Source organism: Vombatus ursinus, unplaced genomic scaffold (assembly GCF_900497805.2).
Source record: "Vombatus ursinus unplaced genomic scaffold, bare-nosed wombat genome assembly UNPS02000749.1, whole genome shotgun sequence".
Classification (NCBI taxonomy): domain Eukaryota; kingdom Metazoa; phylum Chordata; class Mammalia; order Diprotodontia; family Vombatidae; genus Vombatus; species Vombatus ursinus.
The window spans coordinates 1,195,698-1,218,998 of NW_020940527.1; the positions used below are offsets into that span (position 1 = coordinate 1,195,698).

A 23,301-nucleotide genomic window follows, 5' to 3' on the forward strand; every position below is an offset into this window, starting at 1 on the left:
TTCTGGCCTCCTTCAGGCTGGAGGCAGAGACTGTCAAACACTCTGGGTCCCAGCCCAAAGCGATTTCCTTTGTACTCCCACCAGGCATTCTGGGTCCCATTTGCTTACATCCTCTGGGCAGATGTTTGGAATCATGCAGCCAGACCTCTCCCTCATGGGCGACAGAGAGTCTTTCTATGGGGTTAAAGAAATCCAGGGGAAAAGTCACCATGACTGCCCTAAAAATAGACCAACATCCCTGGAGCAAGTGGATTCTGAGTCTGAGTGACCCTGCCCAAGTCAAAGGGTAAGCAGTGGTAGGAAAAAGACAAACTTTCTCCCTGTACTGGGGAACGCATGACTTCAGGGGCTAGAGCTGTTTCTGCCTTGTATGGGGAAGTGGCTTAGGATCCAGACCTCTCCAACAGGGAGAAGAAAAGCGCCTTTGTAATGGGAATGGGTGGGGAGTGGTTACTCACCTGTTGGACCTGGGGAGTTGGGGAGGGCAGAAGGAAGCTGCAGGGGCCTAAATCCCAATGCAATCAGCCCCGTCAGAAGCCTGCCTTCCTGGAGTCAAGCCTAACCCTCTAGGAGGGGGGCCATCCCATCTCAGAGTCTAGTCTGGACCCCACCCACCTACCCGCCAAAACCCATTCCAAAGAAACTCTCTCACTTTCCCTCAGGCCTCAAACCTAGCAACGGAGCCTAGAACAGCTAACCGGTGGGCTGAATTAAACGGATAGCAGCATGCTCGAGTTGGAAAGAGTCTCAGAGCTCAATGAGTGCAATCCTCTCACTTGAAGGAAACTGAGGCCCAGAGAGCGGTGATTTGTCCCTAACATTCTAGTTACCAGCAGAACTATGATTAATCTTTGTCTCTGGGATTCGAATCCACGGTATCTCCCTGCTCCTTCCGGGCTGGTCCCTGGGGAACTGTTTGACAGAAGAGGGGTCAAAGACATTTGTCTGGGGTCTGCCTGTCCCCTTGGGAGGGTGGTCAGAGTGGAAAGGAGGTAAGGCAGGGGCTGCAGTGAAGGAGAGCAATTTCCGTTCCCACCAGGCATGGAGACCCTAAGAAAACAGACCCTGGTGGAATGAAGTCCCAGATGCTGGCAGAGGAAGAGAGAGCCCTATTTAGGAATGTCATCAGGACCCCAAGGCCCAACCTCAGCCAGGAAGAGGGGGTGGGAGCTATAAATACTGACTTGGGCTAGCCTGGGCCTTGCGTGATTCCCACGGCTCAGGGCTTTCTGTCCTCCCCTTCTTTGCTCACATGGGGCTGTCATTGGTGCTTTCTCATCAGCTGGAAACTCTTAACGTAGCTCAGAATTTTGGCCTGGACACATGGGGTGTGTTTTCCAACGGGGCGGGGGAGAAGGAGGAAGAACCGAATCATTAAGCACTCTACAGATAAATCCATTGGGATTTTCCAGAGTAGCCTGAAAGAAAGAGCCCTCCCTCTATAGTATTCAATTCTGGCCCAATCTGCCAAGGGGAACCTCCAGGCTCTCATCATTAGGCCTCTTGGGAGGTTGCAGATCACAAGAGGGGAGAAGATCAGAATAGCAGAATTAGAAGGGCTGTTAGAGACCATTTAGCCCAATCCCCTCATTTTACATAAAGGTTAAATGACTTGACTGAGGTCACACAGCTAGTGCTAAGCATCGGAAGTAGGAGATGAACCAAGTCACCTGACCAAAAAGCCAGCTCTCTCTCCAGTATGCCACAGGGAGGTGTCGAAAGGGCTTTGCAAACCGTGGGGCCCTATAGACGTGTGATGAATGAATTTGAGTTGAATTAAACAGGCTAGAATTTGGGGCTCCCTCTTCTTCACCCTATCCTACTGGGCACAGGCACCTACCCCTCTTTTCTTTTGCCCCGTCTTCTTCTTGGAGGGGATTTGATGCCTGGATGGTGGAGGTTTCTCTTTGGTGAATACTGCCCCCCAAAAAGGAAGAAGCATATGGAAGGAGATGGGGCATTAGAAACACCCCACACACTGAAATGGTTAAACCTTGGATAAAGGCAGGAAATCTGATGGAGAACAGACCTCGGTGAGGACGAGGCCCAGGCTGCTCTCACATCTGGGAGCCTGCCAAGGGAGTGGGGGCGGGGAGAGGGGAGTGCAAGCCATTCACAAATATCCCATCCCAGAGTAGGCCAGACCCATGGTTGACTGAGACGCAGTAGAGGGCTCTGCTAGTGATGATTATCTCCCCATCCTAATCCATCCCGACCCATCTCCTTGCTCTCACCCCCTGCACCCAGAACCCAGCCTTTTAATTAGCTTTGTTGGCCTTCAGGGGCTGGAGTAGTCTTGGGACAAGAGCCAGGCCTTGAGAGATGGGTGAGATTTAGAGAGACCTGCATGGAGAGAGGGTATTCTGGGCAGAGGGACCAGCAGGAGAGAAGATGGTGAAGTGGAAATAGGCAAGGGGCATATGGGGGTTTATTTCCCCAAACTTGATCTTGGATGGGTGCTAAAGCAGGACTGGTCCTGAGGTCCCTCTTAGCTCTAAATTGATGATCATTTGGTCTCATTAATAGGCGGAATAGAAGATTGACTACATAGTTTGAGCCGAGGGGCTCTGAAATGTGCCGATAAACCAATCCCCACATACCTTCCTTATCGGGCTGCTATGGTGCCACTTTCTATTCTAGCCTGCCTGAAGTTCCCAACTTGAGAATCAATGAAGATGTCAGAATAAAAGGCAAGAAGGCATTCATCATTTCTGAAAAGTCCCTTGGAAACATTGGCCATTGGGTGTGGCCAATGAAAGGGGGAGACGAGAGAAGAAGATACAGCATAACTGGAGGAGGGGAGTGGAAACCCACACATGAAACATTAGAGAAAAATACAAGACAATATATGATTAAGTAGGTAACTATGTGGTGTAGACATTAAGTGATGTAGACAGTAAAGGGCTGGAAGAAGCCCAAGAAGGCAGAGAGAATGTAGCCTGGGTTGGTCAGGGAAGTCTTCTTGAAGAAGGGGGTCTTTGGGTTTTGGTTCCTGAAAGATGTAATAGAGAAAGAATGCATCTCTAGGGGACATATAATAGAATTGTAAAAGGTCAGAGTCGGACGGGCCCTCAGACTTTGTCTAGTGTGGCTTCCTCATTTTAAGGAGTAGGAATGGAGGGTCAGAGAGTGAAAGTGCCTTGCCTGAGGCCAGAGGATCATAAATTTAGAGCTTAGAAGTTATGGAGTCCAGCCTCTTAATTTTACAGAGGAGGAAACTGAGAGCCAAAGAGAAGTTTAAAGTCACAGCTGGTAAGTGAGTGACTGAGGCAGGATTCGACCCCATGTCTTCCTAACTCCAAGGCCAGCATTCTGTCCCCCATATTGCACTGTTTCTCATATAGTCTATTTATTTTGACATACATTTACTGAGTTCCTACTGTGTATAAAGGCCCTGTGAGGTGGCAAAAGACTTCCTTGGTCCCTGGACTATCTCCATTCCTGGTAAAAGTCTTTCCAGGCTCAGATCCAAGAGATCCCAGATAGAGGGTAGCCTTGACTCTGGGTGGCAGAGAGTGGTCCCTGTCTTATATTCACAACACTGGGTAAAGAATCTTTCAAAACCCCTTTCTCCCCCACCTCTGGAGCCAAGGTTTCTAAGTCTTTCTTTCTCTCTCTGTGTATACATGTCTATTTCTAGTTTTTCCTTCCCTCCCTCCCTCTCCCTTTCCCTCCCACCTCTCCCCCGACCCTGTGGCAGCACGCCCAGTTCTCCAAGCATATATACTTCCTCTGTGATCTCAGCACAAGCCATACTCCTTGCCTGTCCTCAACTCCTGCCTGCCTGCCCCACCTGGTGCTGCCCTTCCCCCATACTAGAACTGGAAAAGCCCCTCCTTGTCAACCCTTGGCAGGCTAGAGGGCCAAGGGGCCAGAGTGGAGGGTGAGTAGTGGGAGTACAGTGAGTTTAGCTATTGAACTGCTCAGAAGTGGGGTAAGCATTAAATTCCACATTATCTTACCCTGGACTTACCACCCTCCCACATGTAGGACAGGGTGACTGGATCACCTTGCTGGTAAGGCCCGTACCTCCTGGCCACTTTCCTTCCCAAATATTGGAGGATGGAAATCCACAACATTTCTGACCTCCTACTGCACTAGATAATCAGTACCTTTCTCTGCTACATGCTTCTATAGTATCTTGGACTGTTGGGTAAAATCTGCAGTGGTAAGACTGGGAGCTTCCTGAGGGCAAGAATAGTGTTTTCTTTTCCTGCTTTCCCCACTGTGTAGATGGGGGCACAAGGGATGTTGAGAAAGCACTGGATTGGGAGTTAGGGGCCCAAGATTCTAATCCCAGCTCTGACACTAACAAAGTGTGTGTCCTTGGGGAAGTAACTTTCTCCCTCTGGGTCTTAGTTGCATCACCTATAAAATGAGAAAGCCAGACTTACTTAAGATGATTCCTATGGTCACTTCCAGCTCTAGCATTCTACGCTTCTATGTCTCTCAAAATAATTGACCTCCAAAGTTGGAAGGGGTCTTTCGGTGCCAAGATAGCAGAGTGAGTAAGGAACCCTCTGAAGACCTTCCAAATTCTCCTCCAAACAACCAGAAAAAACCACCTCAGAACTGATGTAGAAGCAGGGAAGCAGTACCAGCCCAGCAGGAAAGGTCAGTCTCACTGGGGTAGGAGGGGAGTGAGGTCCAAGAGAATCAGCAACAGCAGCCAGCCTTACAGCAGTAAGGCTCCAAGCCTGGGGCAATCCACCAGTGAGGCCCCACCATCACACAAGCTAGCATGCCCCTAGGCAAGTGATCAGTCTGTGCAATGCAGCAAGGCCCCACCCCAGAGACCCACCTTCAGCACAAGCCACCAGCAGGCCTTGACCCCATTGCTGATTCAGTAGTGAAGCCCTGCTGGCCAACAGTCAAACCTGGGCCCTGGAGCCTACCAGCAGAAAGACCTTGTTTCCATAGCAACCTAGCAGCAGGGCCCCACCCTTTGGGCAAATCAGGAACAAAATTACTCCTCCAGGGCCTGCTGGCAGAGAGGCCCTGTTTCCATAGCAACCCAGCAGCCTGGAGCAGGCCAGCAACTAAACTCTACACCCAAGGGAGGCCAATGGGGAGGCCCTACCCCCCAGTACAAGCCAGAAGGGAAGCCTATCCTCCAGAGAGCGCAAGCAGTTAGGCCCTGAAGCCCAGGGAAAAGCCCAGAGACCCAGCACAAAAAGCTTGGAACAGTGCAGGACCAGAGCCCAACTCTCACATAACAAAACCAAATCACAAAAAGGGCAGGAATAAATGAGCAAAGAACAAAAAAGAACTCAACTACAGAAAAGTAATAGGGAGGATCAAGGCATAAACTTAGAAGAGGACAATAGTGTCAAAATGGTTAGATGTGAAGCCTCAGAGAAAAATGTAACTTGGTCTCAGGTCCAAAAAGAATTCCTGGAAGAACTTAAAAAGGATTTTAAAAAGTAAATTAGAGAAGTAGAAGAAAAACTGGGAAAAGAAATGAGGGTAAGGCAAGAGAATCGTGAAAAAAAGAGTCAATAGCATGGGAAAAGATGCAAAAGTTTGCTGAGGAAAATAATTCTCTAAAAAATAGAATTGGCCAAATGGAAAAGGAAGTACAAAAGCCCACTGAAGAAGAAAATAATTCCTTAAAAGTTAGAATTGAACAAGAGGAAAATAAGACCTCTATGAGACATCAAGATATGATAAAACAAAATCAAAAAGTAAAAAAAATAGAAGAAAACGTGAAATTTCTCATTGGAAAAATAACTGATGTAGAAAATAGATCTAGGAGAGATAATATAAGTATTGTTGGACTACCTGAAAGCCATGATAGAAAAAAAAAAAAAGGCCTGGACAACATCTTTCAAGAAATTATCAAAGAAAACTGCCCTGATATATTAGAACCAGAGGGCAAAATAGAAATTGAAAGAATTCACCAGTCACTACCTAAAAACTCCCAGGAACATTATAACCAAATCCCAGAGCTCACAGATCAAAGAAAAAGAATTGAAAGCAGTTAAAAAGAAAGAATTCAAATATTGTGGAGCTATAATCAGGATCACACAGGATTTGGCAGCTTCCACATTAAAGAACCAGAGGGCTTGGAATATGATATACTGGAAGGCAAAGGATTTAGGATTACAACCAAGGATAACATACCCAGCAAAACTGAATATAATCTTTCAGGGGGAAAATGGATATTTAATGAAATAGAGAACTTTCAAGCATTTCTAATTAAAAGACCAGAGTTGAACAAAAAATTTGACTTTCAAATACAAAACTTAAGGGAAACATAAAAAGGTAAAAAAGAAACAAGAAAGAGAAAACATAAGAAATTTAATAAGTTTAAACTGTTTATATTTCTATGTGGCAAGATATTTGTAACTCCTAACAACTATAAGAGCAATTAGAAGGAGTATATATAAACAGAGGGTATGGACATAAGGTGACTTTGATGGCATGATACCCCAAAAAACAAAAGAAAGGAGTGAGAAGAAAATTGCCCTGGAAGAAGAAGTAAGGGGGAGATTTCATGGGGTAAATTATCTGACATAAAAGAAGGCATAAAAGAGCTATTATAATGGAGGGGGAGATAGAGGGTGGTGATGGGCAAAGCTTAAACCTTACTCTTATCAAAATTGGCTCAAAGAGGGAATAACATACACACTCAGTTGGATACTAAAATCTATCTTATCTTATAAGGAAGTAAAAAGGGGATGGGGATAATAGAAGATGGAGGGGTGACTGATAAAAGGGAGGGTATATTGGGGAAGGCAGTAATCAGAAGTAAAACACTTGTGAGGAGGGAAATGGTGAGAGGTAAGAGAGAGGGGGATAAATAAAAGAAAAATAGCATGGGGTAAAATACATGATTATCATAACTATAAATATGAATGGGATGAACTCACCCATAAAACAGAAGCAGATAGGAGAATAGATTAAAAACCAGAATGCTACAGTATGTTGTTTATAAGAAACCCATTTGAAGCAGAGAGATACACACAGGGTAAAGGTAAGGGACTAGAGCAGAATCTATTATGCCATTGGTGAACCTCAACTTTCCCCTCCCAGAACTTGGTAAATCAAACCAAAAAACAAACAAGAAAGAAGTTAAGTAGATGAATAAAATTCTGTAAAAGTTAGATATGATAGATCTCTAGAGAAAACTAAATGGGAATGGAAAGGAATATACCTTTTTCTCAGCAGTATATGGCACCTACATGTATTAGGACATAAAACCTCACAATTAAATGCAGGAAAGCAGAAATGATAAATTCATCTAATGGATGAATATAAAAAATGTAAACTACTCAGATTAATAGAAGAAATAAAATACTTGAATAACCCAATCTTAGAAAAAGAAGTTGAACAAGCCATCAATGAACTTCCTAAGAAAAAATCCTCAAAGTTATAGACCAATTTCCCTAATGAATATTGATGCAAAAATTTAAAATAAAATACTAACAAATAGATCACAGCAATATATCACGAGGATCATACACTATGACCAGATGGGATTTATACCAGGAATGCAGGACTAGTTCAATATTAGGAAAACTATCAACATAATTGACCATATCAATAACAAAATCAACAGAAATTATATGATTATCTTAATAGAAGCAGAAAAAACCTTTGAGAAAATGCAGTACCTATTCCTATTAAAAACACTAGGGAGCATAGGAATAAATGGAGCTTACCCTAAAATGATTAGTAATATTTATCTAAAACCATCAGCAAACCTTATCTGTAGTGGGGATAAGCTATCTCAGTACAATCAAGGATAAAGCAAGGATGCCCATTATCACCTCTATTATTTAATATTGTACCAGAAATGTTAGTATAGCAATAAGAGAAGAAAAAGAAATTAAAGGAATTAGAATAGGCAATGAAGAAACAAACCTATCACTCTTTGCAGATGATATGATGTTAGAAAATCCTAGAGAAACAACTGAAAAAAAAACTACTTGGAATTATTAGCAACTTTAGCAAAGTTGCAGGAAACAAAATAAACCCACATGATTCATCAGCATTCCTATATATTATCAACAAAGTCCAGCAGCAAGAGATAGAAAGATAATTTCCATTTAAAATAACTGCAAGGGGCAGCTAGGTGGCGCAGCGGATAGAGCACTGGCCCTGAAGTTAGGAGGACCTGAGTTCAAATCCGGCCTCAGACCAAACACTTGACATGTACTAGCTGTGTGACCTTGGGCAAGTCACTTAACCCCAATTGCCTTACCAAAAAAATAAAATAAAATAACTGCAGATAATGTAAAACACTTGGGAGTCTACCTGTCAAAACAAACCCAGGAACTATATAAACACAACTTTAAAACACTTTTCACACAAACAAAGTCAGATCTAGACAATTGGAAAAATATTAATTGCTCATCAATAGGCTAAGCCAATATAATCAAATGACAGTTCTACCTAAATTAATCTATTTATTCAGTGCCAAACCAATCAAACCATAAAATTTTTTTAAATAGAACTAGAAAAAATAATAACAAATTTCATCTGGAAGAACAAAAGCTCAAGGATATCAAGGGAATCAATGAAAAAAAGTGTGAAAGAAGGTGGTCTTGCCATGCCAGATCTCAAACTTTATTATAAAGCAGTAATTATCAAAACAATCTGGTACTGGCTAAGAAACAGAGTGGTGGATCAGTGGACTAGATTAGGTACAAATTACATTACAATAAATGACTATAGTAATCTGGTATATGATAAACCCCAAAATCCAAGCTTTTGAGGGAAAAACTCATTAATTGACAAAAACTGCTGGGAAAACAGTATGGCAGAAACTAGATATAGACCAACATCTCATACCGTAAACCAATATAAAGTCAAAATAGGTACAAGACTTATGCCTAAAGGGTGATACTATAAGCAAATTAAGAGAGCATGGAATAGTTCATCTATCAGATTTATGGATAAGGGAAGAATTTAGGACTAAATAAGATAGAGAGAGCATCACAAAATTTAAAATAGATAATTTTGATTTTATCAAATTTAAAAATTTTTGCACAAACAAAACCAATGTAGCCAAAATTATAAGGAAAGCAGAAAACTGGGGAAATTTTTTTTTGCAACAAATATTTCTGATAAAGGCTTCATTTCTCAAATATATAGAGAACTGAGTCAAATCCATAAAAATACAACTCATTCCTCAATTGATAAATTGTCAAAGGATACAAACAGGCAGTTTTCAGACAAAGAAATCAAAGCTATCCATAGTCATATTAAAAAATGCTCTAAATTACTATTGATCAGAGAAATGCAAATTAAAACAACTCTGAGGTAACACCTCACACTTATCAGCATGGCTAATATGACAGAAAAAAAAAAGAAAAAAATGTCCTTTGTTGGAGGACATGTGGGAAAACTGGGACACTAACGCACCGTTGGTGGAGTTGTGCACTGATCCAACTATTCTGGAGAGCAAATTGGAACTATGCCCAAAGGGCTATAAAACTGTGCATACCCTTTGATCCAGCAATACTACGGCTAGGTCTATATCACAAAGACATCCAAAAAAGGGAAAAGGACCTATTTGTATGAAAATATTTATAGCAGCTCTTTTTGTGATGGCTAAGACCTGGAAATCAAAGGGATGCCCATCAATTGGGAAGTGGCTAAATAAGCTGAAGTATATGACTATAATGGAATATTATTGTGCTGTAAGAAATGACAGTCAGGATGACTTCAGAAAAACCTGGAAAGACTTACATGAACTGATGCTGAATGAAGTGAGCAGAACCAGGAGAATGTTGTATGCAGTAACAGCAATATTGTTCAATGAACTGTTTAGCCATCCTCAGCAATAAAATGATCCAAGAAAATCCCAAAGGACTAATGATGAAGCATACTATCCACCTCCAGAGAAAGAACTGATATTGATTGAATAGAGACTGCAGCATGCTGTTTTTCACTTTCTTTCTTTTTTTTCTTTTATTTGAGTCTTCTTGTACAAAATTACTAATATGGAAATGTTTTACATAATTTCACATGTATAGCCTACATCTGATTACTTACCATCTCAGGAAGGGGAGAGGAGAGGGAGAGAGGGATAGAATTTGGAACTCAAGAGTTTAAATAAAAATGTTAAAAAAATTGGGAAAAAAAAGCTGGAAGGTACTCTAGAGATCATCTAGTCCAATTCACTCATTTCGTGGATGGGTAAACTGATGCTAGTAAATGGCAGAGCTGGGACTTAACATTAGATTTTCTTAATCAAAATCCAATTCTCTTTTCATTGCACCATGCTCCCTAGTAGTCTGGATATTCCTGTTAAAATTTCCATATTCCTCAACCCAATTGAGCCTGAGAGGCTTCAATGGGTTAACAAGGAGCTAGTTCTGTCAGGCTAAGAAGAGCTGGAAGATAACTTTCAGTGGGTTCTCTGAGGTCCCTTCCAACCCTAAGATTCTGTGAAAGCAAAATGGAGTGAGGGAGAGGAGCCAGAGTGGAATGATGGCTCCGGAATGGTTTTAGTGAGGCTTCAGGGGCAGCGGGGTTTGACTTGATGACACGTTCAGGTCATTTAGAGGCAGGTAGGTGAGGCAGTGGATAGAGCTCCATCCCTGGAGTCAGGAAGACCTAAATTCAAATCCAGCCTCAGATATAGCTAGTGCTGTTCTACTCTGGTAAAGTCACTTAAATTCTGCCTGCCTCAGTTTTCCCCTCTGTAAAATGAAGATAATAATAGCACCTACCTCAGAGTTGTTCTGAGAATAAGGTGAGATAAAATTTGTAAAGGGTTTTGCAAACCATAAAGTTCTATACAAATTATTATTTCTGGTGTGTAGGCTTTTTTGGAGGTAGGGGAGCTTGTGGCCTGGTGCTGTTGGAGAGCTCCTTATAAGTCTGGCTTTCCCCAAACAGGGAAGGAGGCCCTGTTCTGACCCCCAGGGTAGGGGTGGGGTGAGGTGGGGAGAGGAGAGGAGGGGAATGACAACAGCTGCAGAGAGCCTGGGCTGGTTGTGGGGAGGAAGAGCTCAGGAGGTTGAACCACAGGCTGACAGGTCCCTGGAGCAAGGGTTAATCCTGAAGTCCTCTAAGAAGCCAAGCCAACTTGCCCAGCTCTGATAACAGCTGTGTGATCCTGGGCAAACCCCTAAGCTTCTCTGGGACTTACTGTCCTCCTCTGTGAGATGAATTAGTTGGGCTAGAACATGCCTAAGGTCCCTCCCAGCTACAGATCCTAAGGTTTTATCTTTTCTGACATTTCCCCCCACCATTAATCTCCAAATTCTCTCCCAATACATCTTGCATACTGATGCCAGATTAGTCTCCCTAACATCACTTTTGGGCTCAAAACTCTTCATTTGCTCTGGGCTGGCTACCCATTGGGTAAGGGGGTGCATGAAGATGGTCCAAGAAAACCAAATTCCAATTCATTAACTTGGCATTCAAAGCCTTCCACAATCTGATGCCAGCTTACCTTTCCAGGCTCATAGCCAACTATGCCCCTATACACACCCTCTTCTCCAGCCAGGCTGTTCTCCTTATTATCACCTGCCCAAGCCATGTTCATTCCTGCCTCAGCATCTTTTCTGCCTGACGTGACCTTCTGCTTTCCTTCCTGCTACTTCAGGTCCTTGCCATCCTTCAAGGTCCAGGAAGCTTTCCTTCATTATCTCAACCCTGTGACCACAGGTCAATGGATTTAGAGCTAGAAGAAACCTTGTATTCATCTAATCCAAACTTCTCATTTTGCCAGTGAGGAAACTGAGGACCAGAGAGGCTGAGTAATTTAACAAAAACTACATGGTTAGCAAGGAGCATAGCTTAAATCCCAACTCGGGCAGTTAGGTGGCTTAGTAGATAGAGCACTGGGCCTGAATTTAGGAGGACTAATCTTTGTGAGTTCAAATCTGGCCTCAGACACTTAATAGCTGGGTGACTCTGGGCAAGTCACTTCACCTGTTTGCCTCAGTTTCCTCATCTGTAAAATGAGCTGGAGAAGAAAATGGCAAACCATTCCACTATCTTTGCCAAGAAAACCCCAAAGGAGTCACTAAGAGTCAGTCATGATTGAAACAATTGAACAATAACAAAGGTCATCCAAATCCGTTTCTCTTTCTACTCCCCCCAGTGCCTCTGGGATTTCTCCTTGCCCTAATCTCCAGCAGTCCTAGCTGTCTGCACCGCTGGTCTCTTTAAATAGTAAGAATCCTTTACATTCTTAAAGCTTACAGTTTCCAAAGCACCTTCTTTCATTTGGTCCTTACAACTCAACAGCCCTGTGAGGTCTGCACGATGGATATCATTATCTCATTTTACAGATTAGGAAATATAGTATTGGAGCAGTGAAATGACCTGCTCAAAGGCTTGTGACTATAAGCGATAGATGTGGGACCTGAACCCAGGTTTTTGGGCTCCTCCACTGGTGTTTGCTCTATTCCAACAAATTGTGGATCTTTGTATCTCTTAGGTTTCCACAGCCTGCTTGTAAAACTCTTAGGGGCAGGGACCAGATCTTCATAGGAATAGGAGGGTCATCTGGTCCAATCTCCTGCCTGATGCAAAAATCCCCTTTATGACAGTCCTAAAAGAGAAACAGAACCTTCCACCCCACCCCCCACAACAGTGTTCAAAATTTTTATCTTTGCAACTGTCCTTCCTTTTATTTTTTCCTCTCTAGATCTCCCCAAACCTAATCTCCTTTTGAAACTTATTAGCTGTGTGACTTTGGGCAAGTCCATTAACCCTTTTAGGTCTGTTTCCTCATCTATAAAATGGGGATAATAATAGTATCCAGCCTCTCAGAGTCATTGTGAGGATTAAATGTGGTAATAATTAGAAAGTGCTTAGCACAGTACCCGGCACATTGTAAGTGCTATATAAATGTTAGCTATTATTCTGTTATTAAATGAGGGGGTTAGACTGGATGAGGTCCCAGGTCCAGAGATATGATTTTAATATGCTAGCATCCTAGGACCTACTCCCATGCTCAGCTCCCTTCTTCTCAACCTGTGGCAAATACAATAGATGTCCTGAGACCTCTGTGCACATTCCCTATCCAAGACACAATGGCCTGGGAGACCCTCACCCCAGGGAGAAGGAGAAGGAGTGACAATTCAGCTGAGGCATCTGGTCTGGAGATTACTCGGCTGAAGAGAGTTAAACCCAAAATAGCTATGCTGCTCCCCTGGCTCTGGGGCAAGGAGGACAAAAGGCACCCCCAAATCGATGTTGAAAGAGAAATTCAGCTGGGAAAAGGGGAGGGTGTGGGGAGAGACTTGAAATCACTGGACACAAGGGCCAGTGTGGAAGAGATCTTTTGGGAGGGTGACCACCCTTTGGGAGGAAATAGAGACCCCAGAACACTTGGTGATGCTGACAGAATGGTCAAAGGATCATAGATATAGAGCCAGACAGAGCCTTTGAGCCATCTAGACCAACCCCCTCATTTGACGGATTAGGAAACTGAGGCTTAGGGAGGTGCCATGATTTGTTCAACACCACAGAGGTAGTGAATGGCAGAGGTGAGATTTGAACCTGCCTCCTCTGACTCCAAATCCATTGCTTTTTCCACCATGCCACTTTGGAGGCAAGGACTGTTTTGTTTTTGTCTCTATACCTAGAACCTAGACGGTGCCCGGAACGCGGTGGGTACTTCTGGAATGCTTGTTGATTGATTGAGGTCAGTGTCCAAGGGAGTGAGCCGGGAAGGGAAGGGGGTAGAGAGGAGCTCCTCTCAGGGCATAGCCACCAAGTAGAGGTAGTCACCATGTGGCAGCTTCCATGAAGTACAAGTGCTCCAAATTCTGATACCCTGGGCCAAAGCTCTGCCCGCCTGGCCCTCGTTACAGTGCTGAGGCTGAGGCCTGACGTTATTGATTTGAAATTTATACAACGATTGTATCTGGTGGATGCCGGGTACATTTTGTTCAGAGTCGGGGTGTGTGTGTGTGTGTGTGTGTGTGTGTGTCTCTGAATAAGGTCCTCTTTTTTTAGCGAGCCGTCCCCGACTTCCTCAGTCCACAGTGATGATCTCTTCCTGCTCCTAGTTCCTATAGCTGGAAGCGTTTGGACCTCTCAGTTTTTGGTCTACACAGTCTTGGCTTTTCCACGTTCAAGGTTGGTCTCCCAACTATGTTACAAATTTGATGATAGAGAAGGTCTTATAATAATGGCCCACCACAGTGCCCGGCTCATGGTAAGCACTTAATAATTCCTTGTTGATTGAATAATTGGGCAAACATTTATTAAATGCCTACTATGTACCAGAGGATGGGAAGACAAGAGCAACTCGGTGACCCCCATCAGGACCTTTACATGGGTCTGCACATGTATAGAAATATACTATAGGTCAGCAGAGTAGTATGACCCAGAGGTAAAGGAGAAGACTGGAAAGAGTGCTCCAGGCAAACTGGAGGAGGACAATGCAAGGCTCAGCTGGGGGAGGAATTGGGAAGGCTTTCTGAAGGGTCTAAGGCTTGAGCTAAGCCTAGAGGGAAGAGGAGGATTTTGAGCTCTAAGACGAGGAGGAAGTGAATTGTAGGAAAGGAGGACACATTGAGCCAAGAGCAGATTGAGGATCAGCTATGTGGACCACGGGAATAATATTAGTCAATAAACATGCATTAAGCACCTACGATGTGCCTGGTACTGTGCTAAGTGTTGTGGATACAAATACAAATACAAAAAAAAAAAAAAAAAGAAAGTTCTTATCCTCAAGGAACTTACAGTGGAATGGGAGAAGACAATGGGTGATGAGGGAAGGTACTGAACAGGGGGTGGGTGGAGAAGGGGAGGCTTCTCCCAGAGCAGGGCAGTCCGGTGAGAGATGAGCTCCCTCCTTAAATGGAGGCTGAGAGTTAGTGGCTCCACCCGTCAATCAGAGGGGCAGAAGGCAGTGATGAGGTGGAGGACCAAGGCTCATAGGATACTGCAGGACATTGAAGTTTTCCCAATTCCATAATGGAATAGATGGAAAGGAGGAGAGAGCCATAGAAGGATAGGGCAGAGTCAAACTGGATGGTCTGAAGTCCTTCTGGGATCCCAGCAGATGGGGTGCTGGGTTATGTCAGAAGAGACAGAGAAGGTGAATGAAGACAGATCTGGACAAGACAGACCCAGGGATAGTGACAGAGACAGTGGAGAAGAGGCAGACACAGAAAGAGAGAGAAGTAGAGATGGAGTAGAAGCGCAATAAAATATTGATTGAAAATGAATCTAAAAACTCTGTGTGTGTGTGTGTGTGTGTGTTTGTGTACACACAGTGGTGAAGGACTATGGGTGTGGAAAACTACAAATAATGTCAGACTTTTTCCAACTGCTGACTAGTTCTGCTCAACTGGCTCTTTCTCTTTCTTTCTTTCTTTCTTTTTCTTTCCTTCCTCTCTCCCTTCTTCCTTCCTTCCTTCCTTCCTTCCTTCCTTCCTTCCTTCCTTCCTTCCTTCCTTCCTTCCTTCCTTCCTTCCTTCCTTCCTTCCTTCTTTTTGTTATAATGGATTGTCCTCTGTGATGGGGTGGAGGGAGGGACACCTTGGGTGACACAGGTGATATAAAAACAAAACGAATCAACAAAATTAAAATCACATTTTGATAAAAGCAAACAAGTCTAAACCAAAGCAGGAGCATTATGGTCAGATCCCTCCATCTTACTGATGGAGGGATCAAATATTAGAACTGAAAAAAGGGAGATTATAGAGTTTCAGTCCCTCGCTTGTTTAACCCAGTCTTCTTACTTTTCTATCAAACCAAAAGCAGGGGCCTGGGTGAAATGATTTTTGGAAACAACTCATAGCTGCTAATTTCAGAACCTGGCATCTTCTTTCCTCTTGGCCCTATCTGATTTTCTGAGACAAGCATGGAGTTCCTTAACAGGACCCAAGCCCTGGGACAGAAGCCCAAAGTCTCTCCTACCCCTGACTCATGGGGTATCCTACCCTGACTCATTTCCCCTGGAGGAAACTCATGATGCTTTTCCATTCTCCCCTCATGCTTTCAGGGGGCTGAGGCTTCCCCATCTGATTAGTGGGCATAAGGGTGTGGTTCTTCCTACCCTGGGGCTGGTAGGAGGGGCATTGTTTTCATACTCCTTAACTGCCCAGGGCTGGTACCCTCTTGTCTGTCTAAGGTCCTCCATCCAAGCCTGCTCCCAACTCCACCCATCAGAGCTAGCCTGGATAGAAAACTCATTGATACTCAGGTATCACTGTTAGAGTGGTGGTAGTGGTGGTGTAGACCTCTGTTTTACCTGAGGGGACCAAAGCCACACTCAAAAGAAATGAAGCTGTAAGGGTAGAATGAGGAGAGATTTGGGGAGTCAGGAGAATCTTCCCAGAGCCTCCTGTATCACACTATGATGGGATGAGTCCCAGAGCTCATCCAGAACTGGGCTCTGAGGGTGAGGCTGGCAGGGTCACTGGCACCATAGGCATTGCTGTGGTCCGAGGTAGGTGTGGTCCCATCTCTTTCTGCACACAGCAGTCCTCCCACCAGGGATTGAGAAATACAAAAAGCACTGCCAGAGGTTGGGAGGTTGGGGTCAGGGGTGGGGGGGTTGGGGGTGGGGGTGGTGATGGGGGTGGGGGTAGATCTCTGAGTAGGGGTTGCTGGCCAGCACCCTCCAAGGTGAGTGCTCACTGGTGTGTGGGTTGGTGTGTGGGGAGTCCAGGGTCCTGCCTGAGGGCACTAGGAAGCTAGAACCACCCAGTGCGTTGCTGAATGGGTGGTCTCCTAGGTCACTAAGGTTGTCTTCCTGCTTTGGAGAGGCTCTCCTAAGGAAAGCATGATGGGGGAGGAAAGCAGGCGGCCAGTTAAGAAGGACACAAGGGTAGCAATAGGCAGAGGCAATGGGAGACACAGATACAGATAGGTATACAAAGGGCAAGAGGCAGTGAAGAGCCAGAGGAGGTGGAATTTGGACAGAGGGACAAAGATGGTAGCAGAAAGAGAAGGAAACAGAGACAGTGGAGGAGGGGCAGAGACAGAGAGAAAGGGAAGTAGAGATAGAGACAGCTGAGAGGCAGACAGCCATAGGGAGACACAGACACAAGGAGTGAGCAGAGCGAGGCTTGGGAGACTGAGGGAGGGGAGAGGTGGTGGGTGGGGCCAAGGGACCACTGTCAGAGTAGGCGGCTGCTGAGGCTGCTTTTTTAGGATCAGACATCGACCAGGCCAGTGAAGTCAGAGGATGGCTGGTGGAAGCGCCCACTCAACATCCTCTCTGAAGTGCCCTGAAGCCCCTCCGCTGGTCTAGTCCCTGCAGGGAACCCTGTGCACCACCTGGGACGTTGAGCGGGATGGACTCCAGACCCATTCACCAGTCCCAGGCCCACCCTTCTTGGGGAGAGGGGGGAGGCAGCCATTCCCCGTTATCCGTGGCCTGGGAGGGATCGAGGCCCTGGATAATCAGAATTTTGGTCCTCAGTGCCTCAACTTCCTTCTCCTCCAAATCTTTCCAGTAAATTCACAATTTCCTTAGATTGGCAGAGGTTCTTTATCTGGGGTCTGTGAACTTATTTTTTTAAAAAATATTTTGGGGCAGCTAGGTGGCGCAGTGGATAGAGCACTGGCCCTGAAGTCAGGAGGACCTGAGTTCAAATCTGACCTCAGACCAAACACTTGACACTCACTAGCTGTGTGACCCTGGGCAAGTTACTTAACCCCAATTGCCTAAAAAAACCCCAAAAAACAAAAATAATATTTTAATAACTTCATAATTGGTTTCTTTTGTTATCCTCTGCATTTCATTTTATGCATCTAAAACTGAGAACAGGCTTCACCATACTGCCCAAAGGGTCCATGACACAGAAGAGGTTAAGGATCTGGGGTTTAGGGTCTGCTTCCTCAGTCCCCCAATGACTAGACCTTAGAAGGCAGAGGCCAGAGGACAAGCTGGGGAAGAGGCAGGGTGGCAGAACTAGAAACTGTCCCAAAGCTGGGATAAACCACAGCCTAGCTAAATCACAGGCTGAATGAACTGCACACTGACCTCAAGCACTTCAACTCTCTGTGCCTCAGTTTCCTCTCCAGTAAAATGAGAGGGCCAGACCAGATATCCTCCAAAGTCTCTTCCAGCTCTAATCCCTATCATGCTATGATTCACTCTAAGCCTGAATAACCCTCAGGCTGGACAATCCTCAGCCTGGGTAAGCCACAGACCGGACAAACCACGCCCTGAACAAACTACAACCTATATAGTACAAGCACTAAGTACCGCTGTCTTAGGAACGAGCAGAGACTCTTAACTCATTTCATCTCCAGCAGTATGCAGAACTTGTCCCCGGAGAGACTGCCATTCAGACCCTTGTCCTAGGGACCAAGTAGGATCATTCATAAACCAACTGACCTCAGTGCGGGCTGCTACCCAGCTTGTCAATACGAGAGAGCAATGAGGGACATCTGTTTGGTTCTGGGGCTTGGCAGTCCCGTTTCTAAACTCCACATGGCTGGGAATGGGGCAGGGCTCGGCTTGGGTGGGGTAGAGGTGGGGGGTAGGGGTGGCGGTGGATGCCCTGACAGAAGCAGAGCTGTGTAGACTGCAATTCCTGCCTGGTGGTCCTGGCCCAGAGCCCTGGGATTGAGGTTGGTCCCAAGGGCACCCTGCCTAGCCCACCCTCCATGGATTCCAGCACCTGATGAGCTCCAGACAGCTCTCCCTGCACCCTACCCTTCAAGATGGGCCCCTAAGAGGGCACTCTCCAAGTCCAGATGTTCCACTATATAAGACTGGGCTTTGTAGAGAGCGGGTAATCACCACCTGAAAACCGTGCCCATCAAGGGAGGAGGCCTGGGTCCCATCTGCTTACTCTGGCTTGGGACCTGGGATCCAGGGAGCAAGGTGTTTGTAAATCAGGGGAGATGTGTCCCAACATGGACTCTTTCCTCTGCTTCCCCCTATCCCTGGTCCATCGTCTACCTCTGGTCCCCATGGCCTCAACTTTCTCCCCTGCTCTCTCCCCGCAGTAACGGCGCGAGTTTTAGTGGGACCACGGGAGGAGGGGAGCAGTCCCTGAAAGACTCACCTCCAGAAACAGGGCCGGGCAGTAGCGCACATAGAAGCAGAGAGAGGAGAAGCTGGATCAGCGGCCCCCTCCGCGGCTGCTGCTGGGGTGGTCTCAGGGCTAGAAGCATCTTTGCTGGATGTCTCAGATCAATGCCCGGAGCATTTCCCAGTGAGAACTCAAGAGAGACAAGATGTGGAGTGGGTCCCCTCCTGACTACTACTATATTTAATAGCGCTCAGAGCAAGGAGGAGGGGCCAGCAACCCGCTAGTCAAACTGGGTTCAAACAAGCACCTCTCAGATTTCAGGCTGGATCTCCCCCTCCCTCACCAACTCTACTTAAAGGGCCAGTGTAGAGCTTGACACTAGAATTCGGTTTCTTTTCCCCTGGGAGGTGAGGGCTTGCCAGTTGGAACAGAGAAAGGTTTTCCCTCTTTCCTGGCTGAGACCAGACTTGGGAAGGGTGTGTGTGGGATTAATGAGGAGAGGACCCTTAGAGGTGCCCCCCTTCCAACATCATCACTGGTTCCATCCAGTTTGTTCCTGAAGGTATTTGGGGCCTGGGGTCTGGATTCTGGGCTGAGTTTCCCTTAACTGTGGATTAGAGCTGGGAACCTTTCTGTCAGGGATACTCTGATTTGCCCTCACCCACCCACTCAAGACATATCTAAAGATCTGTGGGATTCCTTCTCCTAGTTCACATCCGGAATGGGGGAGGGAATCGGATAAAGGGGGCTAGGATGGGACTCTATCTGTAATTCAGGTCCAGGGTCTGGGTCACCGTTGCCAGCCAAAAATATAGGCTTGCCCAGTGCCTCGCCTCGAACAGCCCCTCCCTGGACCTGGGCAGCGTGTGTGAACAGCTATGTTCTCTGCAACTGTCTAGTTATACATCAGGAGCTAAAGCCTCCACACGTCTGTGTGTCTGCTCATGAACCTAGCCTTGAACGTGTACGTGTGTTCCCGTCTGGGTGTGCTAGCCAACGTATGGGCATATTAGTGAGAGAGAGTGTGTGTGTGTGCCCGAACCTCTCACAACCTGGCCACAATCCTTCTTTCTTCTTATTACACACTGGCCCTCTTCATGGACACTGCAATGGAGACAATCTGGCTTTCTTACTGTTCCTCCTAAATCACATTCCATCTTCCAGTTTGGCACTGACTGTCCCCCATACCTGGAATTCATTTGCCCCTTATCTCTCTGTGTCTGTGACCCCAAAGTTCCCTTCAGGACTTGATTCAAATCCCTATTTTACACAAAGCCTTTTCTGACCGCCCTTTTGCTCACCCTTCCTCTTAAATTATTTCCTATCTATGTTGTATATACACACACACACGGATGCTCATGGCACGCCTGTCCCAAAGCCCATTGGTATGGGCCTCTCTATTGGTGGAGATGAAGTCCCTGCCCTGTGTGAGGGGTGGGGTGGAGGTGTGAGAGGGGAGAGCCTCAGTTCTCAGTCAGTCCCCCTTTGGGGATCCTTCAAGCCCCAAGTCTCCCTTTACTCCTTACTTTGGCTCAGCTGCCAAATTGATTTTCTTAAAGTGGAAGTCTGCCTATGTCACCCCTAAAGACTCAACAAACTCCATTGACTCCCTATTCCCTCCAACGTCAGGTAGAAAATCCTGTTGGGCAATTGCAGTGTTTAATAACTTGTCCTTTCCTTCCTGTCTTTCAGTCTTCTTACACTGCTTCTGCTCTACATACTTTATGGTCCGGCCTCACTGGACTCTTCGCCGTTTCTAGGACATGACGCTGTGTGCCTTTATACTGGTCCCCAGACCTGGAGCATCATCATCATCATCATCATCACCACCAACAACCATTTTAGTTGTGTCTGACTCTCTGTGACCCCATTTGGGATTTTCTTAGCAAAGATACTGGAGTGTTTTGAAATTTCCTTCTCCAGCTCATTTTACACACAAAGAAACTGAGGCAAACAGGGTTAAGTGACTTGCACAGCTAGTGTCTCAGCCTGCATCTGAACTCAGGTCTTCTTCACTCCAGGCCGGTAACACTATCCACTTCACTACCTAACCTACCCAGTGATAATAATAATGATAGCTAACATTTATACAGCACCTACTATGTGCCAGACATGGTGCTAAGTGCTTTATGATCCTCACAACAACCTTGAGAGGTAGGTGATATTTTTATCTTCATTTTACAGATGAGGAAACTGAGGCAAAAAGCAGTGAAGTGACTTGTCTAGGGTCACACAGCTAGAGTCTGAGGCCAGCTTTGAACTCAGACCTTCATGACTCCAGGCTCTGTGCTCTATCCAATGGACCACTTAGCTTTCTCACCTCTGCCTCTTAGCTTACCTCTGGCTTCCTTCAAAATTCAGCTCAAACCCTACTTTCCTGTCCTCCCCAACTGCTAGTGCCCTCCCCTCTAAGATTACCTCCTATTTATTTTGTATATATCTTGGATGCACTTAATTATTTTCATGGTTTTTTTTTCTCTTGACAGAATGTGAGTTTCCTGAGGGCAGGTACTATTTTTGCCATTCTCTATATATCTGGCACTTAGCCTGATGCCTGGCATCTGGTCAGCACTTAATGAATGAATAGTGGTTGTGGACCACTGAAGAATCCTACTCACCTCTCGATCACGAGGTGGTGGACTCTGGATGCTGAATGAGACATATATTTTTTTTTTTGGACTAGGCAGTGGAGTTAAGTGACTTGCCCAGAGTCATACAACTAGTAAGTGTCAAATGTCTGAGGCTGGATTTGAACTCAGGTCCTCCTGAATCCAGGTGTGGAGCTCTATCCACTGCGCCACCTAGCTGCCCTGAGACATACATTTTTAGACGTGGACAATATGAGAATTTGTTTAGCTCAGCTACGCTTATTTGTTATGAAGTCTTTTTTTTTTTCTTTTTCTTTTGGGAAGGGAAAGATGTGGGATAGAAAAAATAAACGCAAGAGAATTGAAAAAAATTCAAGAAAATAAATGCTTGCTGACTGATTGATTGATCCCTTAGGACTCTGGGTGATATAGAAGAGGGACTAATGAATGGATTCATACAAGTCAGTCATTCTGCAGGAGAAGCAGTGGGAAAAAAGTGCTGGTTGGAATCAGGGATCTGCCACAAACCTGCTGTAAGATCTTGAGCAAACCTTTCCTCTCTCTGGGCCTTAGCTTACTCTTCTGTAGAATAGACTGTCAGACCACATGATCTCTAAGGTCCCGTAGAACGCTCACATTCTCACTTGTGGAGTAATGCCAAGAGCACCAGGTCAAAGGACTTGGGTTCATATCCTGACTGCTCTTTGTTATCTGGGTGACCTTGGCTATGTCATTTTACTTTTCCATTCCTTAGTTTCTCTATTTGTAAGGTCCCTCCCAGTTCTAGGCCTATGATCCTAGCACTATGAATAGGTCCTTTGGCTGGCTCTTGTGAGGTTTCCACCTTGAGCCTACTTCCATTTTTTCCTGGGCTCCCGCTCCACATTGGGCCCCAGGTAGCATGATCAGATACCTGAAGCCTGGTGGACTCTGGGCAATCTCCCCAAGAGGTCATATGCTCCAAGCCCAAAATAGACATCCTTTCTGCCACCACACCTTCAGCTCCTGCTCATCCTTCTTCCCAGAAGTCTTGGGAAGAATGCCTGTGTGACAAGGGAGGACCCTTCCCAGTGGGTATACAATGGGGGACGATAGGGAGAAGCAGATTCCTGAGCCCAGAGACACTTGGTGCTAAGGGCTTGACCTGGGAATTTTGTGATGCAGTAGTCTTGGAGGGAAGGTAATTGAGATAAGTTAATGATCAGTAGTGCTTCTCTGGGTTGGTGACACAGCAGAGTCTTAATGTTGGAAGGTTAGGCAGTATGACAATGGAAGGGGTGGTACATCTAGACTGAAGGGGATCCGCCCCAGTGCCCCTCCCATGACATTGTTAAGGCTAGCCTTGGGGGCCAAATACAAGGCAGAGTTGGAACTCATGTTTCAGCAAATCCCAAGCAGTTATTTTTCCAGGTTGGGCCAGTCTGTCTAACCAGACACATGGAGGCAAGGTTAGGACTTCTGGGCACTGAAGGACATGTGAATGAAAATGTAAACCAATATGCAAATGAGGGGAAACATGAAAATGAAGGCTTTAAAGAAACCAGGGTTTGTGGGAGAGTGAGAAACTCAGGTGTTCTCTATTCAGGCTGTCAGGCGGGCAGTCCCAGCTCAGTGCATCTGGACATGGCTTGACTGCTTGATTAACATTCGGTGAGTATTTTCGAGTGCCCCTTTGTGCTGAATGAAGCAGCTGAGCAGAAATTCACAGATTCATAGACTGTTGGGTCGGGAAGGCATCTTAGAAATCTGCCAGCTTATGTTGCTAGAGGCAATGTAGAATAGGGGACAGTGGGTGG

The 23,301-nt window shown here is 45.6% G+C and overlaps 1 protein-coding gene across 1 annotated transcript in view; it reads right to left on the bottom strand.

The window, feature by feature from the left end:
• The window catches only part of CSPG4 (chondroitin sulfate proteoglycan 4), a 94,969-nt gene extending 75,858 nt beyond the window's left edge, over nucleotides 1–19,111 (bottom strand). The window contains exon 1 of the mRNA XM_027861127.1: nucleotides 18,951–19,111. Coding sequence (XP_027716928.1) covers nucleotides 18,951–19,059 — 109 coding nt within the window. The 5' untranslated portion in view covers nucleotides 19,060–19,111. The remainder of the gene's footprint in view (nucleotides 1–18,950) is intronic.
• Between the last annotated feature and the right edge of the window lie 4,190 nt (nucleotides 19,112–23,301).